General features: G+C 41.1%; 1 protein-coding gene and 1 long non-coding RNA gene across 15 annotated transcripts in view; one reads left to right on the forward strand and one right to left on the reverse strand.

Annotated features, from left to right (window-relative positions):
• Positions 1–3,177, reverse strand: part of LOC126297564 (uncharacterized) — a 57,985-nt gene extending 54,808 nt beyond the window's left edge. For all 3 annotated transcript variants that reach the window (XR_007552545.1, XR_007552544.1, XR_007552546.1), the window contains exons 1-2: positions 3,089–3,177; positions 2,902–2,997 (exon numbers count right to left, since the gene is read on the reverse strand). This is a non-coding gene — a long non-coding RNA (uncharacterized LOC126297564). The remainder of the gene's footprint in view (positions 1–2,901; positions 2,998–3,088) is intronic.
• A 60-nt stretch (positions 3,178–3,237) lies between these two features.
• Positions 3,238–20,964, forward strand: part of LOC126297562 (formin-binding protein 1) — a 336,009-nt gene continuing 318,282 nt past the window's right edge. For 7 of the 12 annotated variants that reach the window (XM_049988494.1, XM_049988495.1, XM_049988500.1 and 4 more), the window contains exon 1: positions 3,238–3,464. In XM_049988494.1, coding sequence (XP_049844451.1) covers positions 3,441–3,464 — 24 coding nt within the window. In that variant the 5' untranslated portion in view covers positions 3,238–3,440. The remainder of the gene's footprint in view (positions 3,465–20,964) is intronic. The other 5 variants (XM_049988496.1, XM_049988497.1, XM_049988502.1 and 2 more) reach the window with 1 other exon arrangement.

Genomic DNA, 20,964 nt, shown 5'->3' on the forward strand with positions numbered 1-20,964 from the left:
CAGCATGAGTTTGCAATTTCATGTATAATAAACTAGTATCATGATTTAGACAATTATCAAATTACTAAGGAATAAGACTGCAATGATTTTGGTAAGTTATTGTGCTCTGTGGCTCCTCCATTAAGACTGTACACTGTGGCTGAAGTCATACTTGCCCATATACAGTATGTGATCAAAGGTATCTGAACATCCCCGAAAACATACGTGTTTCATATTAGGTGCAGTGTGCTGCCAGGTACTCCACATCAGCGACCTAGTCATTAGACATCGTGAGAGAGCAGAATGGATGCACCGTGGAACTCTCAGACTTTGAGCGCAATCAGGTGACTGGGTGTCACTTGTGTCATACATCTGTACCCGAGATTTTCACACTCCTAAACATCCCTAGGTCCACTGTTTCTGATGTGATAGTGAAGTGGAAACATGAAGGGACACGTACAACACAAAAGCATACAGGCCAACCTCATCTGTTCACTGACAGAGACCACCGACAGTTGAAGAGGGTCATAATGTGTAATAGGCACACCTCTATCCAGACCATCACACAGGAATTCCAAACTATACCAGGATCTACTGCAAGTGTTATGACAGTTAGACAGGAGGTGAGATAACTTGGATTTCATGGTCAAGCAGTTGCTCTTAAGCCACACATCACACTGGTAAATGCCAAATGAGACCTCGTTTGGTATAAGGAGCGTAAATATTGGATGATTGAACAGTGTAAAAATGTTGTGTGGAGTGATGAATCACAGAACACAATGTGGCAATCCAATGGCAGGGTTGGGTATGGTGAATGCCTGGTGAACATCATCTGCCAGTGTGTGAAGTGCCAACAGTAAAATTCAGATGCATAGGTGTTATGGTGTGGTCATGTTTTTCATAGAGGGGGCTTGCACCCCTTGTTGTTTTGCATGGCACTATCACAGCACAGGTCTACACTGATGTTTTAAGCACCTTCTGGCTTCCCACTGCTGAAGAGCAATTGCTGGTGGCAATTGCATCTTTCAACACGATCGAGCACCTGTTCCTAATGCACAGCCTGTGGCGGAGTGGTTACATGACAATAACATCCCTGTAATGGACTGGCCTGCACAGAGTCCTGACCTGAATCCTATAGAACACCTTTGGGATGTTTTGGAACCCCGAATTCGTGCGAGGCCTCACCGAATCGTCGATACCTCCTACTCCATGAAGAATGGGCTGCCATTCCACAAGAAACTTTCCAGCACCTGATTGAATGTATGCCTGTGAGAGTGGAAGCTGTCATTAAGGCTAAGGGTGGGCCAACACCATACTGAATTCCAGCGTTGCCAATGGAAGGCGCCACGAACTTGTAAGTCAGTTTCAGCCAGGCGTCCGGATACTTTTTGCCGCATAGTGTACCGTATATCACAATTTGGCACACTTAAATATACAGTGGTGAGAAGCCTACACATGCAAAAGGTGTGATGCTTCACAAAACTGTGTGGTAACTTCATTACGATCTTCAAGGAGACATTTTAAAGGATGCAAAGAGTACCCACTTCAACTCACAAACTGTTACATGTATCACATTTTGACTTTCAGAATGGACTCTGACTGATTAAGTAGGTACTGCTGGAAAGCTGTTAAGATTGGCCATCTTCATAACCAAACAAAAACAGTACATTATGTTTCCAATAGCATATTGACATCCACATTTTGCAGATCCATGCAAGTTCTTTACACTGTAATGTAGCAGTTCACATGCAAATATCTAAGGGAATTGCTACAGCATGGTAGTGTGTATCAAGCAGTCATACACACCATATTTCTTTTCACCATCTTCATTATCAAATACCAGTAATTTTGGATACAAATTATAATCTTTCTTTAACGCAGATGGTTCAAACACTGTTTTTAGTATCAAGTATAAAATACTAGACAGTTAAGTACCATTTCACAGCTTAAAGAAACAATGTGACATACTGTATTATTGGATATATTTTTAGCCTATAACATGGAATCAATTCAGTTTTTACTTCTGAACAAACCAGGAATGACTTCAAAATTAAAAATGTCATGTTGAGAATATTACATTTTCATGGTTAGCAATGGTGGGTAAGCTCACAGATGGGGCAGTATTCATAGTTTTCTACTGTTTCTCGGGCATACAGTCCAAGCATAAAGATGAGTGATATACAATATAAAATTCCATTTTCAGCTGCACTACTGGAATATCTTTTTGCACCTAAATTGCAAGTGACAAATGAATTTTAATTTGAAAAGCTATACACCACAGCTGCAGAAAAATCACCAGTTATCAATAAAAGTAACATTAATGAACCAGAAATAGACCTGTGTTCAACGAACTAAAAATTTGTCTGCTGACTAGATCTGGTGTGTTACAATGTATCCTATTGCAACTAATAAGAAAATATGGCAAAAGTGAGTTATAAATGTCTCTTTAGCTGTTTGCCACAAATTGTAAATTGTTATTTTCTCTTTTCTTCCAAAATAAATTAGTTATGTTATTTTTACTCTACGAATTGAAAACTCTCAAAAGTACATTTCTGCTGTCAAAATGGATATTTCTTATGTATTTGATTACTTCTTCTACCTGAGATCTTAATTCAGTAAAGTTGATTAAGTAGCTGGAACACAATCTGTGCTAGATCTGATTCCATGTACATTCATCCCAACTACACAGGAGGGATGGGGCGTATGTTATGGAGATTGTTTCTATTCCTAGTATGCCATGGGTATCACTGGGCATACTAAAATTTGATTCTTTTGGGGGTTGAGGTGAGGGTTGGTTTAGTAATCTCTCTCCATAAACATTTTCTTTCTCCATGCACACATAACAGATCCCACGAAAAGTGGGCGAATTTAGTGCTATGGTATATATATTGCATTCATCGTACCGAGGTATTAGTTTCTTACCAGTGTCTGCCGAGCAATTTTCGCAAGCTTATACCTTCGACTTGTGTGTACCGTACTTAATTTTAATGGCTACGGTAAAATACGGTAGTAACTTGGCTGTAAAAGAGGAAAGGAGAGGATTCCATTAGGCTACAGCGCCACACGAATATTGATAGCAACATTAATTATAAAATATTTTCCTATTAACTTATGTGCAGCATTAACCACTTCTTATCACCAACCAGCAGCCGGCTTCTGTGCTAAATACGCTATCGACGACCTCCGTCTGTACTCTCCTGCCATCTACTGTCGATAGGTGGAACTCGTTCGAGGAATTGCTGTAAGATGGTGCTTTTGTGCGAAAGCAACTCCCAAAGCTGAGCTACGGGCAGTCTGTAGCAGACACTCGTGGAGAGTAGTGATAATGGAGTGAAGAAATGCAGCCATGTTGTCGTTTATTGCGTCTTCGTAGTGGTTATGTGCATTATTTATCAGTGTGTGTGAGCTAAGAAGAGTGGTGCTGTAGTACTTTATCTTCTATAGGGATTTGTGTCACTAAAATGAGTTGGGGAACGGAACTATGGGTAAGCCTTATACTTAGAAAAACGAAGAAAACGCACGGTATATGTTTGAGCCAAATACAAAATATCTGCAGTATATGTTTTATTTAGAAGTATTATTGTAATGTATCATGTCTTATTTATGGTATTAGTCACAATGATCGATTTTCTTCATGTGATGTACCTCGCAACTGTGGTAACATTACAGGGCGTATGACTTTTTTTTCCCCCTCCTCTTCATCGCTTACCTGTCAGGTGGAACTCACTTTTATGGTATTCGGCAGCATCAGTGTCGTGAATTTATCTGCATTCTGACATACAAAACGAAAACCACGAACTCCTGTGGAATTTTCGTGTGGTTAACGATTAGTTGTTTATTATTAAATTTGACATTATTATTGTGACGCAGGTATTTGTTTTGCTTACTATCCGTGTGTTCTATAACTTTAAAAAAATGAAGGAAGCTTCCTTTCTAGTTTCAGCATCTTCAGGTTTCATTCAAAATCTAACGATAGGTAGTTACGTCCATGAATAATTTGTCACTTCAACGGTGTGGAACCGGCGTGATAGAAAGACAGTATGCATTTGTTTATGTCGTGACGCTTGTTGCTATTGCTATAGTTACGTGCAGATTACCGTGAATTTTCGCAAACGAACCTAGCGACTGATAGCAAAATATTTTCAATTCGACATGTTTCTGTTTATATTAGTGAACAGTAATCTTGTAAATAGAAAAGTAATTACAATATTTCACTACTTAATATACCATTACAAGGCATGTGTCTTACGAAACGCCAGTTACGAAGAAAAGCACGTTAAAATGTGTACCAACTTACCGCTGCTCAAATAATAAATGGTTGCGCTCATGTTAATTGACTATATTTACCCCATGATGAGTCTTTCTGGAAAGAAAGTAAATTGATCGTTTTTAATCATATGTACCCACTCGAACAAATCTTGCTACGTACTGTTTACGCCTTGTCAGTAGACGACGCTGGTGAACACAAGCATGAATTCGTGTCATGTGTAGCTTCCACTAGTCGAGAAAGCAGATTTTTTGTTAGAATGCCACCAGCTTTGAACTTTTTTCGGAACTGTAACTCGAAACACACTACATTACAGGTCCCAAGTTTTTATATTTTTTATTGTAAATGTGTATGATGTTAAGTATGAAGTGAATTGAGCACTAAGCAAACAAACCCAAACAGTTCCACGCCTAAATGTTGTTGTATGGATCATTGCCCGGCGTTTCACAAACGCCTGACATTTGTGTAAACTGCAACAGGCCTCGGCGTGGTGATAATTGCCCCCTGATGTAGATAGCAAGTATACAGTTGATCTACATTGGGTATACGTTTTTCATTAGCCAGCTGAGTGACGCCCTTGGACGCGCAGAAGTTCGTTCCTACCGGTTTCTTTTACAGTTGTTAGAAAAACCGTTGATGCAGTACATACGCCACATACCATGTAGGTCGTGTCTCACGAAATCCAGACAGCTGGTTTGGCGTAATGCTGTGGTTATTTGGATAATATATATATATATATATATATATATATATATATATATATATATATATATATATATAATATTTTACAGCGACAGAATGTGACTATAAACGGTAGACAAATTTAGATTGTAGCAGTGCTAAGTTTTGACATGAAAGACGCTTTGGATATTTTACAGAGAAATTTCCTTGGTGTGCCTTATTTTCAGCAGAGTCGTGCGCAAAAACGCAGCTCAGAGTGGCTTTTTATGATTCTTTCTAATTTTACAGCGAATTTGACTTTTTTTCTGCAGAATATACGTGCAGACACGAGTGCTGGTTAATGACCCACAGCTGGTAGGTCATCCTGTACGAAGCCTTATTACACTGAAGAAATTTGTGATCACATCCGAATTACTGTCAGGCAATGACCAGAAGTGATTTAGGTTACCCAAGAAAATTAACGATGGTAACCATCCCGTACCGATATCATCTAGATATCGTTAACACACATTGTTGTTGATTAAATCAGCTTTTCGTTGATCACACTGATGTGTAGGCCTATATAAGTTAAGCCAGTAACAACTAGCCCAATATTTCTAATGTACCTAAAGAAAAAAAATAGTTAAAACTACGAACACATGTAGAATCAGTCTGCTTAGGAAGAAATATTGACACACATAAATACGACAGCTGTATAGGTTTGTAAAGGATTTTTCCCATTGGATTTCCATGTCGAAGTGTGTTTGACAGCTGCTTCAGACTGGCGTTGGGGTACTGCATTGATATCGAGAATTCCATATAATCCCAGTACGCGTAACAGTTACATTCAGTACACTGGTAATTGACGAAACAACCAGTTTCCAGGCAAGTTAGTTCGAGACTCTATAGGTCTATTAGAGGGGACTAATGCAGTCCTCAAGTAAGGGTAGGCTTATTTGTATGAATATAGTGTTATTGTCATCTGGCCATCTTCGAGTGACTTTGTTGCCGTAGACTCAAACAATATGTTATTGTTGTATCAAGCAAGAAATCAATGTTTTTACTGTGTTATTACTTTGATATTAAACGATGGACGTCAACACCGAGGAATGGAAGATGTCTTTGGTTTCGCGAATTAGCGTGTCAGTGTAGACGCCAGATGCAGCTGCAGACTAGATGATAAATCTCATAACACGGGGTATCCTCAACAATATCTCTTCCCTTTTTGCGACGAATCGATAGTATAAAATCACCCAGAGAGATGCACGGGGATTCTCAACATTTATGCAGGCGGTGGCGAAGGAGCGCACTTCGGATTCCCATTCGGTCCATCATCATCGATTCAGGCGATTTTTCCTTCAACAAGAGAATAAACGATTTCCTTCCCAATACGAGGTAGTGCACCATTTGTAATGACGTCAACCAGATGTTAAACTCTTTATGCTCCTTCATAGGCCTATATCTTTCCGAGAAACCTACATGATTACTTTACAATCTTGTTAGAATGGAATAAAATTACCGTCACAATCTGGACTAAAATATGGATAGAATAGGGTGAAAAAATAATTGTGCATCAGGTGTACCAAATGACCGTTTAGGAGGTTGGACACTGTTGTATTTCAATGTTCTTGTCTTTTACCACAGATTGTAAGAAATCGGATGATGCTAACGGCTTAAACTAGTTATTTGTGAAGTGGACAAAATTAAAATATTGGTAATGTAGAGTGAACATTGTTGGAAATTGTTTTTATGCTTTAAGAAATCCGACTATACCATTTCTAACTTAGGGAGAGAGATTTCCAGGCTGTGGGTGCTCCCGAGTGTTACAGAGCATCCGACTCCGGAAACCGGCCGCTGGGATTATTCTCAGGCTGCAGGTATAGCTTGGCGAAAGCGGACGTGAGGCAAACGTGCAACGAATACTGATTACAGAGTTTCGTCAGTAAATCGTGCCGACGGACAGGGAAAGAAGAGCTGTTTTGTGGAGACTGGAGATGGTGGTCGTGAGCCGTAGATTGCCCCGGCGATGTACAGTTCTGGCAGGCGCCCCCTTCGCGGCTGTGTGGACTGTGAAGTGTTTCGACGAGTGGAAGGCGTCTTGTGGCGGAACGGGGGAAGCTGGGGGTAATCCACGCTGCCAGGTGCCCAGCGAGCAGCTGCTGGGTGTGGCATATCTCTTAAAGTATCTGTCTGGCGCGTGGTCTCTCTCTCTCTCTCTCTCTCTCTCTCTCTCTCTCTCGAGATGCATGTTCATTTATTTCCCGAAATTCGACTATGAAATTAACAGGACGGAAAAAATACTCTAGTAACGTAGAGAGAGAGAGAGAGAGAGAGAGAGAGAGAGAGAGAGAGAGGGGGGGGGGCTAATGTAAAAGTTGCTGCCAGCAATTTATTCATTTTTTTTTTTTTCATCACCGCCACTGATGTGAGGAAATACTAGTTCCTGAGGCTTCATCCAAGTTTTATGTATCTTTTGCCAATCTGCACGAAACTAGGTGCGTAACGATAAGATGTTGGGCTTGTGAATCAATTTTTGCTCGTATTTCAGTCTGAGTTTTTCTCGGCATTCTCAAACTTGTGTGCAAATCTGGAATGGTCCTTTAACATTACAATGTGCTACCCTTTAATCCCTAGATCAGCCTTCTCTATCCCTACCCTACACCCTCGATCCACTCTTGAGAGAAACTGGACGTAGTCTCAAACGATCTTGTTGTTGACGCGAAAGTACCTCGCAAAATGAAAGACAAAGTTGGAAACGTGTTCGATCTATGACTCTTGAAAGTAAATTTGCAGTAAGATGACTTTCACTAGCTTTGTCAACCTGCTCTCAAGCTCATCGGATTGCAACATCATTATGCACATCATCATTTCGAGTAAATACGCTCCGCATCAGTTCCGCAGGCTTCTTTTCTCGCGAAGTAAGCTAAAATGTTTCTCAGTGCGACACTATTTCCACCTGCCGGTAATGATGTGCTGACGGATTGTTGTCCAGCCGATAGATGTTAAAGATGTACAGTAAGAAATTTTTACGAGAATTCTCATATTGAAGACGTTACTAGAGTATTTTTTCCGTCCTGTTAATTTCATAGTCGAATTTCGGGAAATAAATGAACATGCATCCAGTGTGTTTTGTTCTTACGGAATTGGCTGGAGTCAGCAGAATGTTCTGGAAATGTTCTTATATCGGTTCTCCCTTCTGATAGAAGGGAGAACCGATAGAGGTACTCAGGGTACCCTCCGCCACACACCGTCAGGTGGCTTGCGGAGTATGCATGTAGATATTGACTGGCGGTATGTTGTGAAAGATATTGATTTTTAGAAACTCGCTACCTCATAGCTTCAAGGAGTTGACTGGCTAACCACAAATCTTGTTGGCTTCATTACTAGATTTATTAATAGTGTTGTTACAGCTAATCTTCAAACTTACAAGTGACGTGAAACTTATGGGCTGTGTTGATTACCTTGCTGACGTGGCGAAAAGGTTCTATGGTTCATATTAGAACTTCTGGTTGGAAAGCTGCCTCGAATAAATATTTAATGTTTTACCGGCCTCATTTCTAAAAAAAAAAAAAAAAAAAAAAAATCTTATAAAACACATCACACTAAAGAGAAAATCTTCCATAACGTTATTATTGTTTAATTTCAAGTACAGGCGTATAGCTCGTGTCCATTGCTGAGGGAAACTGGAATGCCCATTTTTTAACCGTTTACGTTCCCAGTTGGGTTTGCCGTCTTGAGTTATCGGCCGTTTTAGCAAATGACGCGCGGGCTGTCGAACGTGTTTTACTTTTTATCCGCCAAAGCAATATGGCTAAGGCCATTTAATTTTTAGTTTCGGACTTCCGTTTCTGTATGGTGTTTTTTTAGCCCTTTCTACACGTGCCTGTTTTTAGCTGTCTTCTCTTATGTTAATTGGGACTGACGTATGGTCGTTTTTTAACCCTTCTGTCTTCTTGTTCTATAGTTTTGACTTGGGCGCGTATGATCTCAGTTTTTTTTGCGCCCTGAGGCAAAACAAAACCAAACCAGCGCTCATATAAATGGAGCTGTACAGAAAAACTAAATTAAGGGAATTTTTACGAGCCAGACTCGGATGTGATTTAGTGGTAACCTATCGTGCATACGTAGCCGGTGAAACATGTGGAGATACATTACCATCGAAATATTCCGCGCACCCACTTTCCTTTGTGATCCGTTTTAAAAACTGGTCCAAAGTATGTCTTCTGCTGTGTGCTGTTTTCTTCTTTTGAATGATTCCTCTGTGCGACATCTAATTTCGTTATTAAAATTTCTTATCGCAGGTTGCCACTATCCAAGAGTTTACATCATCAAATTCAAATGATGTTTGTGATCATAAAATTATTTAAAAGTTTTACTAATGTTGATGATGATGATGAGTCCCATACTCCGTTTACCGAGCGTAGGGGAGCGACGCGGGAGACCCGCGCCGCCATACTAGGCAAGGTCCTAGTGGAGGTGGTTTGCCATTGCCTTCCTCCGACCGTAATGGGGATGATTGATGATGATGATGAAGACGACACAAACACCCAGTCATCACGAGGCAGGTGAAAAATCCCTGACCCCGCCGGGAATCGAACCCGGGACCCCGTGCTCGGGAAGCGAGAACGCTACCGCGAGACCACGAGCTGCGGACTTACTAATGTTAGAGATACAAATTTTATGGAGCGTGTTCATAATAATTTTTCCGCGAAGGAAAATGACGATGTATCTTGTTAGTTTTAGCGATTATATGTAGTTCCTAGGGCTTAAATTCTTCGTAAAGTACATTGTGCACTATTTACGAGAAGAAAAGGTATCGGAAACGCTTGTTTTAGTAGATGAAACTGTCATTTTCCTTATAACGTTTTAAATTTCTCAATAGCGGGAAAGCTATCGTATTTCCATTTACACCCGTAGATACGTATATACAATCTGATATTAACATCGATGGACGCCTTAAGCGACATTTCAAATGGAAAGCAAAGAACATGAACCGAAATATAGTTATGTACTGAAATTGAGTCTGGACCCACAACAAGTTGTCAATGTATCACGTTGCTTAATTCTCTAGGTTATGAAATTTACCACTCTTTGCTCCCACTGTTGAACTAGGTACTTGTGACTACGCAAGCGTATTGCTGTCTGGCATGCATTGCATTATTGCTCATGAAATTCAGTTGCTCGGTGGAGGTTGGAAATTTTTTAACTAAACTTCCCTCGAATGCTGCACCATGCAACTTTAACGTTTTTCTCTGACACTGACAATCAAGTTTGGCGTTTTCTGTATGCTACATTGCGGTTAGCATTGTAGCCCACCGTGTTGGTAAAAGTAGACCGATGTTTCAGGTTTTTGTCTTCACAAATTCAACAGTCCAAATATCAGTTTTGGGTGCTTCCAGGATACGGGGTCAGTCAATACTCCGTTGCCGGCACAGTTCTGCAGGCGATCTTTTATTATAGGCGATTCGCGGTATGTCTGCTTGAATGGTTGACTAGACGGAACAGCTCTTTTTCCTCTTGCTGTTATTATTTTAATAGTTTGGGTTGTCTTAACTAACCAGATGATAAAGTGCTGTTCTATTAAAGCGTCTAAATGCACCCGAAAGAAAATCTATACCTGTTGGTCATGTGAAATGAGTGTCTGTGGATGCTAAAGTTTTTCCTTTAATGAACATTTACATACGCTTAGTAGAATCCCTTAAGGAAGGAAGTGGTAAAGTTCCTGGTTAAATCCATTCATGTTACTCACCCTATACTTCGTAGCGAGACGTTAAACCTTAAATAAAAGAAGTAAAGTAAGGACTGAAATCCCTGGAAGATTAATGACAATAGCCTGAACTAGTGCAGTGCAACGCGAGAAATGTAAGATAGCCATACTCCAAGCGACCCCATGCACCGGATTGGTGGTTGTTGATCAGGTACGTTGGTCAGCCTGGGTGTGATTTTTAGGGTGTTGCCTGCACATTTGTAGGAGAAAACCTGTCATAATTTCCTATCCGTGCCTCAGAAACCCAACGTAAGCCGTTGAAACACACCAAACAGAGTTAACATTTAAAGACACATTGCGTGGCCATAATGTAGGTGGTGGAATATTGTTTGGCATCAGGAACAGGACCTTTACACCCAGACTGCTGGCTCACGATGGGCAAAGACTCATCAGACAGGAACTCTTCAGTGAAATGGGATAACCGATTGGAGAAGGCCGAGGAGACAGCGAGACATTGGATTGGTATCTTAGTACACAACATAGGTAAATACTGCGCAGCACCCAGAATGCATGACATCCAAACTAGTATGTTGTATAGATCGGTGTGCTAATAGCAAGTGATTGCTGAGCAGTGGCATGCACAGAGGCTCAATAGTACTGTCTCGCGAGACTAGGCGTAGTGGAGAGGTTAGCACAAGACTCGCATTATGAGGGACGGTGGTGCAAATTCCCGCCTTGCCATCCAAATTCTGGTTTTCTGAGATTTTTCTAAAACACTTGAAACCGATACCCTTTCCTGCCCGAGCTTGTGATCTTCTCTAAATAGCCTCTTCGTTGCCGGGACGTAAAACCCTAATGTCCTTGCCCCTCCCGCTTTTTTTTTATTATAATTGAAAATTCAGTGTTTACTCAGGCGCAGCATGTGAAGACGGTTGAAACATTAGGATTCCTGAAAGCAAGTACCAGAATCCTTCGTTGGCGTCAGAGCACCAGTAAGTTCGTACGTGACGGAGCAATCAGTTTCCGGGAAATGAGTTTGCCACGTAACGAAATTATGAATATGATGCTACGGCAGTGGCGTGTGCAAAATTAGTAAACAGTTATTGTTATGAAGTGATGGGCGAGTGCAATATGACCACAGTTCTGTCCGCGTGGCTGTAAATTACCTCATTGCTTAGTCTGGTGTTGATTCATCGCTAGAACATTGCAAATGATATGGAGCTATGTGCCTCTACTGTTAGACATCGTGTGCTGGTACGGACACAGTTGTATAGACTTCACTTGTCCAGAGATCACAAACGATTCAGACAGCAGTGGGCATGTAAACCTTGTCATTGGTGTGCTGACTGGCAAAACAATGCACCTGGACGAGCCCCTTTGCAAACAGTTCTACAGTGGTGTTCGCATGCATGTTAAGCCCTACCATGGTGATGTCTACATAGCACCCTGCATTGTTGAGCAGCTTAGTGGGGAAACGCCAAGTTTGATGTTTTTAGAGCACTGTTGGATGCAACGTGCTATCTCCTACATCTATGTGATTACTCAACAATTCACAGTTAGGTGTTTGACAAAGGGTTCACAGAACCACTTTGACTGTTTCTCAACCATTCCAGCCACGAATAGCACGTGGGGAAAAAAAACCGAAATCTTTCGATGTGAGCTATGATTTATTTATTACTATGGCCATTCCTCTTGACTCAATTCTTATGAGCAGTGCGAAGAACAACAGCTACATTAGCTTATCCTTTAGGCAACTTCACAAGCAGTATTTCAACAGGACAATTCTTGGCCACGAGTGTGTAGAAATCTGCAAGTCTCTTTTGAAGAAGGGTGCATACCATTGGTTACTTGGCCTGCGAATGTCATATGGAACAAATCTGTGATGTGGTTCGTCGGTAACTCATTTGTCACGGTCTTACTGTTGATTTATGAACTTGACTGCACACTCCCCAAGAACATGCCTTGTCCGTCCTTGACTATGCCACGACGGTTAGAGGCTCTAATAGCAGTAATTGGTAGCTGCACACCATACAGAATTCCCAAAGTCTGTGAACGTGTACAGTTTCGACTTTACTCTTCTTGGCGTTGCAGTTATGTTAGTGCACAATCTAAACGTGCCGTGAATGAAAATTTTTTCGTCTACAAAAAAAAAAAAAAAAAAAAAAAAAAAACCTTGCTTTTGAAGTCAGCATTGATGAGTACTGTCCTGAAATTCATGTTGTAAATAGTATGTCATTGTGACAGAATTTCATCACACAAAATACACCGTTTTCGAAAAATCGTTGCATTGACCCGTATTAACAAAGACGACTATAATGAATACAACACATAATTTGAATCAAATTTAAGCTGATTTAGAAGATAGTGCACTCAAGTGTTTGTCATAAGCAACGAAGATGAGTGTCTTGCCGATGTAACAGGTTTTTGCTGTAATTAATTCGTATTGCTGCATCTCAACAGCCTAAAGCGTTATTTTAAGTGTTCTTAGAAAATAATTGGAAGACATCTTTCAGTCATTGACTGTACAACAGCTAACCAACAAGATAATTCATCACGTGAGGTCATAATTTCTTCCTCGGCAAATTTTCAAAGTAGATAAGTGCTCTGTCACTATTGGAAGGATTATCTAGAATTTAATATGGCATCGACGTAACGTAATTAGAGATGGAGTCCAGCCTGGTTCGGATGCAGAAGAATGGAGAAGGAAATTAGCCCTGGCCTTTTCAGAAGAACCATCCTGGTATTTGGCTTGAGTGATTTAGTGACAGCGCGGAAAACCCCAATCTGAATGGCCGCTCGGGAGCTGAACCACAATCCTATCTAATAAGAGGCCAGTGCCCAAACTCTGCACCACCTCTCTCAGTAATCATCCCTGAAGTTGAAAGTAACAAGTTTTGATGTGGCATCGTTCTATTACCCGTCGTATTTGTATCATACTCTGATTGTCCTTAAACTATTGTGAAGGCTTTTCTGGGACAGATACGGGCTGTAAAGTCGACCTCTCAGACTCATTCATTCATTCATTCATTCTGAATGAACGTTGCCACTTGCCTGTTGGTTTGTAGCCGGATCTACAAGTCAAGTTGACGTAATATTTCGACGGTCTACCTGGCCGTTATTTTCAAGTGAGATTTTCATAGAAATGAAAGAATGGAATCAACAACAGCGTCAGCTCATCTGGAGAGAGAGAGAGAGAGAGAGGGGGGGGGGGGGGGGGGAGTGGACCGCCGAAATATTGTCGAATTGAGTTGAATATCCGGCTGCAAACCCGAGAAGAGCACAATATCAAAAGTTATTCCGCAAGGAACGCTTACGAAGTCATAACATTGACGCTTTTATTGTGAAAGAGAAGGTGTCTTGCCAGGAATCATTTCTAATGCGCATACGGCAACGGTCGTCAGTGAAGAAGCAAAACCCAATCGTGTGGGAGGGGAACGAGTTTAAGAAAAATTCGTGTTCAGTTTCGCCCAAAGTGCATCGGGAAACTAAGCGAAACCCACGCTGGGACGCAAACTGCTGTCCACTATATTCAGAACCTAACACATTATGGCTGTGCTATTTCGCTCGGGGATTGGAATAGAATTAACCTGGCCTTTCGGGTCACGCATAGCCACCGGTAGCTAGTTTGTACAGGTTATTCGCGTATTTTACCTGCAAGTCAAGAGTATCTGTGGTATTTTTATTATACGTGTTAGCGCAACAAATACTCAATAAAATTAGATAGTTAGATGTATTTCTTGATGTGGACAATGTAAAAGTAAAATAATGTTTTGCATGTTGTTTATAAATATTGTATGCAATCGATTTTCGCCAAAAATTTCTTTGATAAACTTCACTTTCCAAGAAATTTGTTCTCGTACAGAGTGTATTCGCCTAGGAGACAATCTTAACAGATGAGCACGAAAAATGCTATTGGCCATCTTAAATGCAGACGGTGGCAACCTGCGTCTGAGCTGAGAGTATAACGGTTGTCAGGAGCCAGAGAACCTGTACTCGTACTGTTAGGGCTGGCCAAAGCGGGCTGCCGGCAGCTGCTGCGCGACCGCCACAAATTCTCTGCACTTGCAACTTTCACTACCATCTTTAGTGATTGCGAAGATTAAAAAATGGCAAGAAGCTTCGTCGCCGAGTTCATCCTTGCATACCGATTTGACACCACATTACGCACGATGCATAAATTTTGAAGGTATCGTATGAAACTATAATAATGTTAGAGAGTGTACGTTACTTAAGTTTTTATAACAGGACTGATATAAAAGTAAATTGTTGTAGGTGTCACAGTCGTTGAAGTGACAGAGTGGTTCATATCTGTAGGTTTTGACGTGTCACCATGGACCCATATAGTTTTACATGTTTTTGAATTAACATTTTTTTTCTCCTCAAATTGAAGTTACATATTGCAATATCGACTACGGACTCCAAGAACTGCACCAGGGGCAAAATTTCTTTCTACCTTCAGAGGTTTCTTGTAAACAGTCAAATACCAAAAGTTACAAACTGTTTCCTACTTGTCACCAACTTGTCTCAGTCGTTTTAATTCATTAAGCTGCGGTAATGAACTCGTACATCGAACTTCAGACACGACGTTCTGCCTTGACCAATCCCTGCGGAGCATTGGCCTGAAGACGAGGCTTCATAGAGACACGAAAAAAGAAGGCGCAGTGCTTATGACTTCATCATGCTCTAACACCCCTATTTGAAGTCGCAAGCGACTACCGATTTTTGATGAATAGCAATTACATATTTAAAAAAAAGTATGTGCACTGCCGTCATACTACGTACGCACATGCGTTTTGTGACAAGGTAACAAGCATTCTTCTAGCAGTATCATGTGTCGCTTTTGGATTCCGATGATAGTGTAGAATGACACCTAAAATTCGTCTAACGCAATTATTTTTCGTGTTGACGCATACGGAAAAGCGGAGGGATGTTTAGCCCCCATACTTGATCTGCTCATCACACGAAGTAGTCCTACCATTGGACAGGTGTTTCGTTATCGAGCAACGTGACGAGAGAATTTCGGAAGCAGCAGCGCTCAGCCTGTCATCTGGTAACCTCATTTAGTGGCGTCCGTGAACTTCTAAATGGCAGCAACACAGTTACCCACGCAGATCTTTCTCTGTAAACAAATATTTTTGACCTTATAGTTCTGCCATAGTCAGCAGCTCTAACACCTAGTTTCTGAAAAGAATACTCTTGGAAAGTTTACTCTGACAAGATGTGACGCTCTCTTGATCTGAACGTAACTGTTTCGCCACGTGTTAAATACAAAATTAAGTAGGTTACTGTTTCTAGAATTTTTAATGTTTTTCTGTACTTCATTGTAACAATAGCCAAGGAAAATATTTGTTTTCCGGAGAAATTGGCGTCTTTAACTGCAGACATGTTGTAATTACAGTTTACAGAACGAGCAGTTGTTTTGTTTGCTGAAACTGTGTAGTATATGTGGACTTCGCGAAGAGTAACTGACACCAGCCCACCTTCTACTTATCCCCCTAGATGACCAAGTGCTAAACTTCATTTACGCTTTGTTTCTTTCAACAAGGTATAGAGTAATTTTGTAGATGCTGCAGTGACTGAATAGTTAATTTTTCTGTTTCTTTGTGATATGTTGTTGCTTTCAGTAGTTTTTGTTATCCTGTTAAAAGATTGTTGTGCATGCCTACCAGTGTTAAGCGTTTTCGGAGCAAATGTTGAAGTTGTTCTCCGTCTCTCCGGTGTTTGTTAATCAAATGTACGTCGGCAGCGTGCTTTACCTTAGTTGTAATACGCTGTAGAAGTTATTTTGGTAAAATAACTGGTTCTGGTTGTTTTCAGATCTTTTAGTCTCTTGAATATCTGCTCAGAATGACATTTTAATATTCAAAGTCTGTCATTAATACCGTGCACTTTATAATCATCACAATAAAGAAAGATAGTATAGAGACAGTGAACTCATATTAAGGATTAGGGCACAATTCTGGTGTGTCTGTACTGAATTATGTTTTCCATAGTTATCCTGAATTCTTCAGACGAAGCGTAGAACGGTTCCATAAGACAGATAGCAAAGGCCTTCAGTCTTCCTACGGTGAAGTCAGTGTCCCGTCCTTAATGACATCTCTGCTGACGAGGCGTTGCACACTAACAAACAAGACGTAACGACACCTATGTGTATTCCTCCTTAAAATTTCCACGTAATGATTTGGAGAACAGATAATTTGTTACCAGTGGATGCATGTACATACATAATCTATTCTTCCATAATCGTCCTGGGGAAACAAAAACCAGAGTATAACGAAGCAGCTTATCAACGGTTGAAGCTTTCAATTCTTCGCTCGGAGATGGTTAATTGTTGGTACTTCATTAGGCCTAATTATCAAGATAAGTCAACACTTGACTGTAGCATACCGTATTGGAGAAGAGACTATTTTCAATTGAGTACAAAGAAAACATACGATTTTTTTCTGAAGCTGGAAAGGTAGAGGTAACGTTGTTTTGGGAGAGCACGGAATTAGTGCCAGCCACACACATGGCTTTAACACACAGTCATATCACAAATTTTAACAAATCATATTAAGCGGAGATGTAGTCCAAATAAGTCAGTAGCGAAAGTATTGCAGCGTCTGTTAATTTCTACTGACAAAGATGAGCTTTCGATATGAATATTTTCATACAAGATTTCTGATTTCCACGGAAAGAAGGCAAGCGCCGAAGGCTCTGCGTACGCTGATCGACCTCCAACCAGCCGGCGTCCCCGTCGGCGCTCTGAAAACAGTGCGCATAGTCTGATAAATCGATGGCATTGGGCACCAGACAGCGTTGCCGCCAGCGACAAGGCACTGACACTCACGCTTACTGCGAATAATGGCTGCAATAAAGGCTCTTGCTGCCTGTGGCTTGTAATGATACTCGTCGGTTGTTCTCGAAGTTTAGATTTTTCACAAGCATTGACTGCTAAAAATATTGTACTGTTATTAGTCACTTTCTTCATAGACCGTGGTTACTAAAAAGCTCGCACCACATTTTCTGAGTCTGCAGTATATGCTGGAAGACAATGGATTGAGCATAAAATGAATGTATGTGTATTCCAATGCATTCTTACAACTCGATACAAGAACCTACCCATTACAAATAGTTTCAGCATCATAATAGAAATGAGAAAAATCGTTGTTTATTTTGATGTTTATTCCCGATGCGGTGCGCTTCTTCAGCGCGGGCCGGCGATACAAAGAGCGCACGCACAACGCCCGTGCAGGTATCTCGCAAAATTACTGTGATCACCGTCCTACGACATGAACGACCAATGAAAATAATTAATTAGCAGGGTAGTCGTGCTCATCTGTATAATACGTGATTTTGTTCTATCGTTCACGAGTATCATTCGTCAGAGAGGCAAACATAGTTACATGTCACTCTCCAGAGTGATATGTAGTATCAGATTTGCAGCTGCAAAAGAGTCTTGTTAGAAACTGATATTGGCGGAGCAAACGGAGTAATTCGAAGAATACTTCAAAAAATTTCGTCACGCTTGGTAATGACGTCAAAGTGGTTAAAGTTCCGCGTTCTGGACCTAGACGGGCCAACTGGGTCCGACCGACCGCCGTGCCATCCTCTACCAATGGCGTCGTCGAATGCGGTGTGGAGAGGCGCACACCGCTCTCCCGGTCGTTGTCGGACTTCTTGACTTTGGAACCGCTACTAATCGGTGGAATAGCTCCTCGGTTGGCGACACGAGGCTGAGTGTCCCGTACCAGTCCTCCCACCAAGGACAAATCCCGGGCAGTACCGGAAATCAAACCCTCACGGCAATGAGCCGCACTGACCACTCAGCTACGTAGGCGAACAATCCAAGTGGTCAGTCATTGAGTAATGATCGCAAACTGGTTTGACGATAACTATCGGTTGTGCTTTACCAACGCACCTGCCATTTAATCGGTGGAAGCAGTGTTTAGTAGCCCTCAGATTCCTTCCAACCCAACCAAGCTCTAACCCCCTCCCCTCCCGTCTCTCCACCTTTTTATTCCCTCTTGAGGTCTTTCTTTGAACTCAGCCGTGACGTTACCCGCAATTGAATTTATTCTGTATTTTGAATTTTAGCTACACACTCATACTAAAATATCTTTGTAAGGCCAGAGCGCCATATTCCCGTTGCGTGAAGGGCTCGCTGTACATGGAGCTAAAGTTCTTTGTTACTTTCATTGATATAACGCTTTTCTTTCTGCCAGGTAAGTAATTCGGTACATATTTCACCTCGTAGCTACAAGAAGGATATTAAATGTAGAGTATTCCCTAATTTTAGACAAGGACAAGGGGGGAGTAGACTATGACTATATTAAAAGCCTTCGTCTGGAGTCATAGCGAAACTAGTGGAAAATATATTTAAAAAACTGCTATTGTTTTGTAGGTGCTGCAGGGCGATCGCTTTGTTTTTATTGCACTCAGCAACACCAAATATTATTGCACATTTTTACGTAATTGTTTCGTTCATATACATGGTGCCTGTTAAGGGTTGTCACGCGAATTTACTCTGGTAGTTCGAAAGATATTTACAATTTCGCTTTTGCAATGTGTAGGAGGAATCGACGGAAATAAATACCGCTTATCGCATGTTTCATGCGACGCCCATTGTGAATGGGAGGCGCCGGTTTGTTACCTGTTACAAATTTATATCTGAAGCGGAATTTTACGTGCTCATGCGATACAGCGGTGCCAGATTAGTCCAGTGCGATATTCCTTTGATCGTTGTCTGTTAACAGGAACAGGGAAACAGAAAGAAGGGCCAGTAATCCACCAGCGACAGAGTAGCGCTGCTGCGTAGCAATGGCAGACACTGTTTTAGTATCCCTGTCAATACATATCGATAAAACGAATATCGTTATATAGTAATTTGGTGCCGTTCTATCGAATGGGCACGTAAAGTTCAGCCGTAAAAATCACTTTATTTCTAACGGGAAACACACCGACACTTTTCGTTTAGACTGGGCATCGTATGAAAGATGTTACGAGCAATTTTTGTGTTGGCCGATTCCAGATATGCACTGCAAAAACTAGACTGCAAATATCTGCCGAAACACCAGGGGAAAATGTGCGTGACGACTCTTAGCAGATACACGTGGTATACCTAACCCCACTCTCCGTTATCCACTATTTGAGCAGGTAGAAATCATGTATCAACGCATGTCCTCCCATTGGAGGGTAAATCATTTACTCCATTCGCATCTACTGGAAGACAGACAATCAGTAGGATTTTGTATAACCTCAATTTTACTAATTTTAACAGCATGTTCATTCTGCAGTATATGGGAGGAATTAATGTGTTGTATGAACAAGAATGACCCTACAAGGCTACTATACTGTTTGTAGAAGTACCCGTTGACCGCCTCGTAAGATCGCAGGCCATCCGCCTGTCTCAATCGTCTTGAGAATACCCATCAGGAAGAGGGCCAGGAATAATTTCTATCCCTGCATGATACAAAGATCAGTCGCGTAGTTACTGAGCTAGACACAGGGCTAAGTTTTACAGCCGCACGTGAAATGTAGTTCCGGTACCAACGCAGTACGCTAAGGACAGTGCATTGTGACACGAAGCACAATACTGAAGATAGCTTTCCTTTCAATCTGGTCATTAATTTTTATTTTGAGGCTGATTAACTAGTCTTAAATACAGTATTACGTTCGGCCAAAAATTAGTGAATCTGAATACTCCCTTTCTGTGGTAATGCACATTTTGTGATATCTCGTGAATTTCTAGACGCAGTACAAAGATACAGTTTTATCAGAAATTACTTTTAATGGGAAAGGGAACACTCACAGGAATGGCGATCAGTAGGAAGGAAAAAAACCCTATTCCTCGAAACATGGAACTGCTATTCAAGCAATGATCTCGAGTCGCATAAATTGTCAGATCAAATTCACTACACTACAGACAAAAAAAAACTACACGAGGGTATTGTACGTTACGTACATCTGCCATCCTTTCTCGGAGATGTTATGCGCAATTTTGCAACCAGAAAAGTTTGAATGAAGCATTTCTGGATGAGAGGCAACTGCTTCGCAAAGGAATGCATACTGTCGTGGGCGGAGAATTCTAATATGGGATGGAGAGAACACAATTGACGATACGGGCGAGGAGTTGGAAGAGTTTTAGAATTGTAGTCCTTATGGGCATGGTTTTATAAACTAACTTTGTACTTCGATCTATGGCGAGGCAGCCCTTGTAATTCGTGCAACTCTTCTAACAGTGTTTGGAGAGGAGTCAGCAATAAACTTTCCAGTTTGCGAGACGCTCCATATTTTGACAAATTTCACGTGTTTCCAAATACTCATCTGAAGCCAGCGATGCCCAATCTCTAGTTTCGCAAACGCGCAAATT

Source organism: Schistocerca gregaria, chromosome X (assembly GCF_023897955.1).
Source record: "Schistocerca gregaria isolate iqSchGreg1 chromosome X, iqSchGreg1.2, whole genome shotgun sequence".
In the NCBI taxonomy this organism is placed as follows: Eukaryota; Metazoa; Arthropoda; class Insecta; order Orthoptera; family Acrididae; genus Schistocerca; species Schistocerca gregaria.